General features: G+C 51.3%; 1 protein-coding gene across 1 annotated transcript in view; it reads right to left on the reverse strand.

Annotated features, from left to right (window-relative positions):
- Positions 1 to 394: 394 nt before the first annotated feature.
- The window catches only part of LOC144135008 (beta-alanine transporter-like), a 16876-nt gene continuing 7193 nt past the window's right edge, over positions 395 to 10077 (reverse strand). The window contains exons 3-4 of the mRNA XM_077667787.1: positions 5584 to 5895; positions 395 to 1102 (exon numbers count right to left, since the gene is read on the reverse strand). Coding sequence (XP_077523913.1) covers positions 671 to 1102; positions 5584 to 5895 — 744 coding nt within the window. The 3' untranslated portion in view covers positions 395 to 670. The remainder of the gene's footprint in view (positions 1103 to 5583; positions 5896 to 10077) is intronic.

Consider the following 10077-nt stretch of genomic DNA (forward strand, 5'->3'; position numbering starts at 1 on the left):
AGGATATGTCGGGTGCTTCGAGCTTGGCGAGGCCCAGTGTACGGTGCAGTCAGTCTCACATGGCTTTCTTTTCAAGGAATTCCTCCGAATCTGTCAGAGCATTTGACCAGGTGTAAAACGCGTAATTAGGTCCAAAGCTAATTCTCCCGGCCTAGTTAAAGAAAGCAAGTGATGGAGCCGTAAATAATGCGTGCTAGCCGGTAGCACCAGCGTATCGAAAAGGCACCTCCTGTTACGTTGCGTTGTGGACGCCGTTTGAACACTAATGATTGATCACTTTTTGTCTATAGTTTTAGGCAAATGTATTATAGTTCTTTGATGAAGCGATGAAGCAAATTAATGCGAACAGAATCACTGATGACTGTTCTGGAGGAATCACGTGCGAATAAAAATGATATCGATTGTTTCTTAAATGTCACTAAGCATGAGGCGCGCATTTGTCGCCGTAAGAAAAGAGAGTAGACGAGCGAGCTGCTTTCAACTCCCGAGCACAGAAAAGCAGATGCACGTACACACATATATACACACACACAAACAGAAAAAAAAACGGCACTGAAACGGGACCTTGTCAGTGCGTCGAGCAGGGCGTCAGGGGACTATTGAGGAAGAAGCCAGTGATCGCCACCATGACCTCCATTCGCGACCTGTAATGCTTCCACACAGGCTGGATCTAATTGACCCCTTCGGAGTGCGTGTGCTTCGCTGCCGTGCGGTTATCGGCTGTGCTGTCGTGGTGGCTGACCGAAGGGGCGCAGATCTCGATGTTCCTAGCCATTGATGGTTCCTTGGGCGGCGACTGCTGCCCCTGAGCCAGCACCTCCCTCTGCACTTCGGGCAGTTCGACATCCTTGGTCTCCGGCAGCCAGCGGATGGCCAGCTGGCATGCCAGGAGTCCTGTGGCTATCATGAGCAAGGTGGACCAGAAGTCGGCGAGTCTGGCGTTGTCGACGAGAATTTCGCCAACGCTCTGACCGAGGCGCCCGGCAGCCACCAGCATTGCAACTCCCGTTGCGCGCACTGCGCTGGGGAAGCACTCGTAGGCCTGCAGCTTGGCAATTAGCAGGCACAGCTGGACGACGGCGAACAGCACTTCCGTGAGCACCTGCACAATAGCACGAGAGCACCGAGTGAAGGAAGTGTGTCAGGTTATGTTCTCTAGCTCTAGAGATAACGCTAAGAACTAAATTTTTAAAAGTTAACGGTTCGGCGCACATATTTACCTTTCACGAGATAAAAACGTCCTGCGCAAAGTCCGCAAAAGTTTTGTCACAATCCAGCGTAACTGCGCAGGCAGGCGCAGATGGAAGGCCAAGAACTCTTTTCAATTTGGAGCCGGGTCTATTCCCAGAGCACTCCTAACGCATCCGCGGCCGCTTTGTCATCATTGCTGCTCAGCACGGCGGTCGCGCGGGGTTCAGCACCTGAGCTTATCACATCGTGAAAAAAGAGAGCTTATCTACAAGGGAAGGAAAGGCAAAAAAGATGGGTGATCTGAATAATACACTGAAAGCAAGTTGAGAAGGGGAAAAAGATGAGCGAATACGACATACGGCGACGAGGAGATAACAGTTTAAAGCACGATGTGAAGAGTATCTCAGTACCTCGAAAAGTGGGGCTTCAGGCGGACCATATGCACAACTTTAGGCCCCGGTCAACGTTTCTTGAGTCTCATGGTTACATCAGGAAAGGACAAGACATGTATGGAATTTCAGACCGGTGAGTGCAGTGTCCATCGTTCGGCGGACGTTGTAAGAGCACAGCTGAGCTCGAAGGGCAGGGCACGAAATTTGAAGGGCTTGTCCGGTGTTATGACGGAAGTTTTTCACAGTCCCTATCATGTCCCTCTATTTCCAGTAACTACTCCTGAGGTCCACAGAACAGAAGTAATTTGCTTGCCAAAGTCTATCCGGGGAGTCATCAACACTCGCAGCAGATAAACGTCTTTCTTTGTCGCACTGTTAAGTTCCTTTTTTTCGGCGCAGAATGGCATTTTTTCCTTCTTGCAAGGACGACTGAAGAAAAGCATATACGGCCGCTTGACGGCTCATTTACGCCGTCGTCGAACAGCTCTGACTTACTTTAAGATAGCCTCTCTTTCGGTAGGGCACATACGGTGGGGATGGATGGGTCGAGTGCCTTCATGTGTGACAATCCGGTGTTTAACGATTAAGGTTTGCCGTAGTTTAGACGAAACGTGAAGCACGCACTAAACTAAAATCGGGAAATAGTTTCTGCAGAGAAATAGTTTCTGTTCGTGCGTAAGGGTTGAATTTATGTAGGCGTCGTTCCCTGCGTCCTGTTGAATCTCGGCGTGGTCTCCTCGCAACCAGTGCATTCATGGTCGACGTCAGCTACACCGCGGAACAGCTGGCGATGATCACTGCAATTCGGAACGAGTACCTCCGTCTGACCGCCACGGAGAATGGCAACACCTCTTGCTAAGGAAACCCATAGCTTGAAGAACAGGAACATTAGGCTAGATAGCATGATGTCCCCGATGTAGCTCTTCGCAGATTAACTTCTGCGAGGATGCTGCGGCGTGGTGGCATGTGGAGTTATCATCGGCAACACGCAAGTGGCTGTAGAACCATTATTTTGAGGCTTTTTTGTTGTTATTTCAGTTGACAACATCGCAGGGATATTCGGGAGGTCTACAGTGGCACCGTGCTCTCGGAGAAAGTTAATCCCAAGGATAAGTTCTGGCCAGCATTCGCGCACAATGTGAAAAGCGGCGAGAATGCGCAGCTACGCAGTTTAACCGTGGTCGTGCACTCTGCCAGCGGCGTAACGACATGCCCTCCGGCCATACGTAGCTGTGTTCCTGCCCGCGGCTCCGTAACGTTTTTTTTTTCGGGCCATGGGAATCTTAAGAGTATTCTACTCCAGTACCTACTACAGCGCTAACATCGTGAATGTCTATTAAAAAAGTGATATCCAAGGAGATCCCGCCTTTACGAGAGCCTGCCATTACTACGTCAATCCGGGATGATTCAAAGGGGACGTCAGTGCAAAGATTTGCGTCGGTACGACGTCCGGCGGCCTCGCTCCAAAGGGTGCCTGGTTAGTTTTCCCAGCGAAGGCAGGAGGGCCTGCATTGGGCACCAGCTACTTAACTGGTTCGAGTAGGCGAGAAGCGGCATGGCGAAGGCAACCATAATTGGTGGCGCTGAGAACGTGGTGAATCGCGCCTTGAATGGTGGAGGTGCGTGATACCGGCGAATGACGTATGCTCTCAGCAAGAAAACCTCGAAGTCAAGGCCGCCGATAGGGGCACTGCCACTTAATGTGGTCGGACTCGCCGTAATGGTAGCAGGGGGGCATCGATCCGGGGCGCGCCAGACGTTGCTCTTCCTCGCCAGCATGCGGCAATTCGTCCAGAGGGGAATCGGCTTGGCCGATTGCACAGCGACCATCGGAAAGTTGTGCGAGTCGGCTGTTTTGTTTTTTACTTTGCGCGTCCACAATGCCATCGGTCCGTTGCAGTCATTTTTCCCTTTGTTTCGTGCCTATGCATGATGTCGACCTTCGTGTTGCAATCGCGATCGCAGTTCATTCGGGTAAATACGGTAGTTACAAAAGTTTTGCAAGGCGAAATACCTCGACCTTCCATCTCTCCTCTAGAGATTCGTTGAACACTTATTACCAGCACCTCTCCTTGACGTCAGGGCACACAACGAGACACACATTGATGACGTACCTGTTTATGAAAAATCTAGACATCACCCCGTTCTGTTCCACGTTAATGAAGTCATGGGATAAAATGCGACAGCTGCTAACAGAATCGAACCCATGACCCGGTGTTCATCACACAGATGACATTCTTGTGGTCTGGTTGGTGAACTTGAGTTTTAGGCGAAGCGGCGTGGTATTTTCGGACCCCCTGCGTGTTGTCCTGTCTCTAAATACTGTCGTAAAACGTCGGATTATTGAAATCGCTGGATATGCTTACGGCGCGCTCCTGTTCATCAGCCTCCAAGTTCAATCGCCGGTAAACCGGCACCCACCTGGGCAGCCATCAGGTAGTCGTAGAACATGACGAGACCCGCTCCCGCCGCGGCAGTGGACGCCACCGCGAATGCCATGTACAGGCTCGTGAGCCGGTTCCATTTGATCACCAGGGGGTAGCCGGTGGCATACACGGGCAGCATCAGGAGCGCAAGCAGCAGCTGATCCCAACCTGAGAAGGCGCTGGGACGCACCTGGCTCAGCGAAAAACGCGCCAAGAAGCACCAGAACCAGACCACCGACAGCGCCGCCGTGCGGGCCCGAAGCTCAGGAAGGAGCAGTACGTCGGAAAGCCTGAACGGCTTGCCCACCTGCAGAAGATGCAGGGACGACGACAGGTAAAACTTAAGTGGTGTCCTGGGTGGCATGCGAGCGCTCTCTCTTCCTACACTGTCTTAAATGAGCGAGGACCAGTAGCAGCAGCCGCATCACTGAACAGCAATTTATAGGAAGCATGATGAAAGGGACAGACCGATTGCCACCGCGGCGCCTAAAGGTCATTCGTACGGACTTCAAACCACAGACAAGACGCCTGAATGAAGAGAATTCTCAATCGAACTGCACCAAAAAATTGATGATGGGCTAGCTCTGTTAGGTCAGTATGTACGTTGCGTAAGAACGGCGATATCTGGTTCGGGAGAGTTAACATATGAAAGGCACGCATTCACTACATGCGCCTGTATTCACGGCTAAACGTTGAGCCCTCGTGGCGGAGTGGTAGCGTCTTCGCCTTACCCCAAAGGCCCTGGTTCGATTCCCTTCTTTGACACAGTTTTTTTTTTATACACTGATTGTACGGGGGGTTGACCATGTGAGTGGCAACGTGGTGCAGAGCAGCGGCCGGCGCCGTGGCTGGCCACGTGGTTCGTCACGCGGTTGGTCACGTGGTGCGGATTCCAGAGGATGCGTGCGCAGCGGCTCCTGCGAGCCAGCTGTGCACCGTGTAACGTCACTGCTCCTCGCGCATGCGCAGCATGGCTCTCCAGGAGCCGCGCGAAACAGCTCAACATCGGCCAGTGTAGCTTACGCTACAAAAGCCCAAGCAGCGCTGTTCTTATACTGACATAGCTTTTTCTTGTCTATTTATTGAGTCCGCTATGTTCGCCTTGGATATGAGGACCGATTGATGTTGCGCTACGTTCCGAGGCAGACAAAAAAAGGAGTTGTTTAAATTGAGAAAATTAGGGGGGGGTGCATGTTACTGCTGAATGAGCTAGAGAATAGAAAGTTGTACGGCAACGTTATGGTAAGGTTAACATTAAGATGTCGGAAGAGAACAGCGTGCCTAGAGGAACAAGAATTCATTGCTCCCACCATGGGATCAAGAGGAGGGTGGAGATCGCCAGAACTCGCAGTGCATAGAATGGGTAAATGTTTGCCTGCGAGGCTAACGAAGGAAAAAAAAAAAAACGTCGCGTAGGTGGCAGGTGAAGGGAAATGGGGAGACAAGATTAAGAAGGTTGCTCGTGCAAGCCATCTGTAGACCAGTCGGAAATGCTTTTGTCTCAGATCAGGCTTAACCGGGCTGAACGTGATGTTAATTGTAATGCTGGTTCTGCCGACTTCCTGCCGGCTCACCTGCAGTGGCTTGACAGCCTCGGCGTAGTGGACCAGTCGCCATACGTCGCCTAGTGCCACGCCGTTCTCGCAGGCCAGGCGCGTGATGACGGCGGTCAAGGTGTCGTACTTGCCCACTGCCAGGAGCCAGCGCGGCGACTCCGAGACCGCGTGGAACGTCAGCGATAACAGCACCATGCTCATCACCAGTGTGATGCGAAGGAGCCGCAGGTCCACGTGCTGCAGCCAAGGGCACAGCGAGCCGGCGTGCACAAGGACCGCAGCCGTCTGCGCTGCGGCGATGTACAGGGTACGGCTGGCCGACGAAGAGCTCTGGCCGAAGGAGTAAGATTGAGGACCAGGAAATCATATAACTGAAAAAATTCTCGGATCGCTCACCCTCTAATGTTGACCGCTTGCGTTTTCGCAATAGCTTAGCTATCATCGTACAATTAAGTATGTAATAAAGATTGAAAATTATTTTATCCAATATTTGGTAACCACATGGCCAACAATTTTTGAGTGGGAAACCTTTCGTGAACGAATTTTTTTTTCTTATAATGTAAAATTTCACTATAACAATCGATATATCCGAGATCACCCGACGAAACTCTTGCATTTTTTCGTATGTTAACATTTTTGCTGTCAAAAGTGTTCCCCATTGGTTTTCCATGGCAGTCTTAACTGTTCGATGCGATCGATGCAAACACTTTAAAAGAAATGTCTTGAGAATAATGGACAATTCATTCAATATTTCCACAACACTTTCTTGCAATTTTCCATTTTTCAAAATTTTTCTCCGAGGATTTTGCACGTGAGAAGAACTGATTTCTGTACTTGAAATGCTTTTTCAAACCACTCCGCACTGTAATACCTCTGGCCCTGAGGGTGATCCAAAAAAATTCGAGATCACAGCGGCGACCCGCTTTGGAGTAATGCAAAAGCATTGACGCCTCCTCGGCACTCGTTGCCTCTTTTTGCATCTCTTTACATGTGGTCTGCGTTGAAGCTGCACTGTGCGATGGCACAGACGGCTTAAAGATGACGCTACACGCCCACACAACGAGCAATTAAGCACCACGGCTTCAGCGCGCGAACACAGCATCTGCACGCGGCAACGGCGAGAGAGCGACTGGCGTACAAACGGTGCGCCGAAGTTGAAGGGGCCGTACACTCATTTCAATTTTATTTTTGTGCGCTGTCGCTCCGTGTGTCTCACTAGATCGTGACGTCACTTCAGCAAACCGTCAATGGCGTAGGAGCGACGCGTCGAAGCGGATGGGGCTGTATACTCATTTCAGGTTTGGCGTGTGATCGCTCCGCTCCGCACCGTTCCGCTATTAATTCACCCATTAATTATCCTTAATTCTACTTAATTCTCGCTTAACAGTTTACATTATTAATTAATGATTGATTACACTTCGGTTAACTGCGCATTATACCTCATTTGATCTCATTCATTTCGGTGTTCAAATTTGGCGCCACGCGTTGGTTCCGCCCAAACCTCCGGGCCTGTGGTCGCACACATCTGGCGTTTTCAAATTTGGCGCCACTTGTGTTCTCGTCCCGCCCACTTTTTGGACATTGTTGGCTCTAATTGACTACTCATCCGATTTCGAAAATATTTGGGCAGCATCCTCACATCACCCTCTTTCGATCACAACCACTCGTTTGACGCTACCTCTTCCGAGTTCCCAACGACTGCTGCGGACACGACCTTGCGAACATGGCCTATAGTCGGATTCAACTTAAGTCTGCAGTGAATCTCCGCCCACATTCACGACCGCCTCACAGATTACCTCTACGGCAATAAAGTAGTTGATACATGGCTTGTTTCATATAGTCAAACGCTAAAAAGTTGATTTCGTTTAGTATTACGATGGGCCGGAGGAGTAATACAGTACGCCGCGGACCTTGGCCCAGTGTTAGCAACTGCTGTTTTTTTAAGTTGTATCCTACTTTAGTATAGCTTTCGCTTTAATAAATAAATAAATAAATAAATAGATAAATAAATAAATAAATAAATAAATAAACAGTTGGCAGAGACACTTAGGACTGCTTACGCGTGAAAAAACGTAAGCCCGCCCGCTCGCTTTGTGAACACAGCCGTCGCCCGCTGCTGCGCAATGTAACCCGGTACCCCCCCCCCCCCCCCCTTGCAGCTGGAAATTCTACCTCTGCATGGCTTTACGTAGTGTTACGTTTCGGCTACGACGCGCTGTATAGCCGGCGCGGATGCAACGGTCGCCGGGGCTTCGTTCAAAGCGGCGGTCATGTGGACCCGTTCAGTGCTGCCGTAACGCCTCCCGCCAAGCGCGTCCAGGCAGGTTTCAATGCCACGTGTCGTCGTGTGTGCGTGTGTGTGTGTGTGTGCATGTTGGTGCCCACGCTTGTCAAAGCGCGGCAGCCGGGGAGAGGAGCTCCCCAACTGGGAGGCGAGGAGGTCTGACCGGCGCCGGCCCGGCGGACGCGCACGTCACGTCTGAACATGTCTGAGCGTCGCCGTATCGGACGCCTCTTCCCAAGCCGTTCCTTCTTGCCCTCGACTCCGTGGGTATAAAGGGAGCTGCCCCGGACGCCAACGAGGGACTTCGATTTCTTCCTTCGAGTAACGTGGTCGCCCTGACCGGCTGCTCTTTTGCGATGCCAGAATAAACAAGTTGTTCTGTTGCCAGTCGACTCATCCTTTGCCGGGACCTTCGGATGTTTCCAGCTTTGCCCCAGGCCGCCAGGCCAACGCTACCCTTGGGGCTTGCAACCCATTTGCAACAACTGGTTGCCAGCGGTGAGATCGCGACAACGGAGGCCAGCAGCGAAGATATGCGGTCAACTGTATGCTGAGCAGCTCAACGACCATCCGGGAGCAGTGCAACGAGCCCTGTGTGATGACTGGTTGCCTGCAGCGGAACGACTGCGCTGAATTCTTGGCTGCGAGGTTTGGTGAGTGCGGGACTTCCTTCTTCTGAGTTTTGCCAGGCTTTTGTTAGTGTCAGAAACAGAGCTGGTAATTGTGGTTGTCGTTGCTGCCGGGTTAGTTTGCGGCAAGACAATAGTAGGCAGTAGAGAAAGCAGCATTCGGAGCAGCCATGGATTTGAAGTCGTTGCGCAAACCGAAATTGCTGGAGCTTGCAAGAGAGTTGGGTCTGGATGTCTCAGACAAACTCAGAAAACCAGAACTGCTAAGGGCTATTCTTGAGTTGGAGGCTGAGGATGACGAGCTGTCGGAATGCCTTGAGACCATTGAGGAGAGGGAGCAAAAAGAGGAGCGCGAACGTAAAGAGCAAAAAGAGAAAGACAAGCGCGAACGTAAAGAGCAAAAAGAGGAGCGCGAACGTAAAGAGCAAAAAGAGAAAGACGTGCGCGAACTTAAAGAGCAAAAAGAGAAAGAAGAGCGCGCTTTGGAAATGAAGCGTCTCGAGGTAGAGATGGAACGCGCTCGTAATGGAAGTCAGGCACACGGTGCAGGAGAACGAGTATCGTTCAAAATGACTGACCTGATGCGGCCGTTTAAGCTTGGAGAGGACATTGGTTTGTTCCTGGTTAACTTTGAGCGAACGTGCGAGAAGCAGGGGTTCTCTCGGGAAACGTGGCCACAGCGCTTGCTCACTTTGTTACCCTGCGAGGCGGCCGACGTAGTCGCTCGCTTGAAGAGAGAGGAGGCAGAGGATTTCGACCAAGTGAAATCGAGTCTGCTAAAAAAGTACAGGCTGTCAGCGGAGGCGTTCCGTCGGAAGTTTCGGGAAAATGAAAAAGGCAGAAGTGAGTCATATACAGAGTTTGCCTACAGGCTTATGTCAAACATGCAGGAGTGGCTCAAAGAAGAGAAAGCGTTTGGTGACCACGAGAAAATTCTGCAGTGTTTCGGGCTAGAACAGTTTTATAGTCGGTTACCTGAGAACGTGCGGTACTGGGTCTTGGATAGGCCAGACGTTAGTACAGTGGCTAAAGCCGCCGAGCTAGCCGAGGAGTTTGTGACGCGTCGGGCTCGCGGAGCTAAGGACGGTCAAAAGGGTGAATTTGGCTCCAAGTCTGAGAGGCCGAAGTTCACACCCATGAGAGCAAGGGGGGACACACGTAGTGCGGATGCGAGTGAAAGCAGTCCGACCGAACGTAAGGAGACGGCGGCAGCCGAAGCCGAACGCAGAAAGCGGTTCGAGAGGAGGCAAGCGCGCGTGTGTTATACGTGCCAGAAGCCGGGTTACTTTTCGGCGCAGTGTCCAGAAACAAAAAGAGAAGTCGTGTGTTTGTCATTATGTAGCACTGACGAGAACATGAAGCTTCTCGAGCCTTACATGCGAGACTTCCTCGTGAACGGGAAAGAGTGCCGAGTGCTTCATGATTCCGCAGCTACAATGGATGTAGTTCACCCCTCTTACATAGAACCCGATATGTTCACGGGCGAGTGTGCATGGATCAAGCAAGCCATGGAGGCTCATAGCGTGTGTCTGCCCGTAGCAAGAGTGCTTATTGAAGGACCTTTCGGAGCACTTGAGACGGAGGCCGTAGTGTCATCTA

This window comes from Amblyomma americanum, chromosome 5, assembly GCF_052857255.1.
Source record: "Amblyomma americanum isolate KBUSLIRL-KWMA chromosome 5, ASM5285725v1, whole genome shotgun sequence".
Taxonomy (NCBI): Eukaryota; Metazoa; Arthropoda; class Arachnida; order Ixodida; family Ixodidae; genus Amblyomma; species Amblyomma americanum.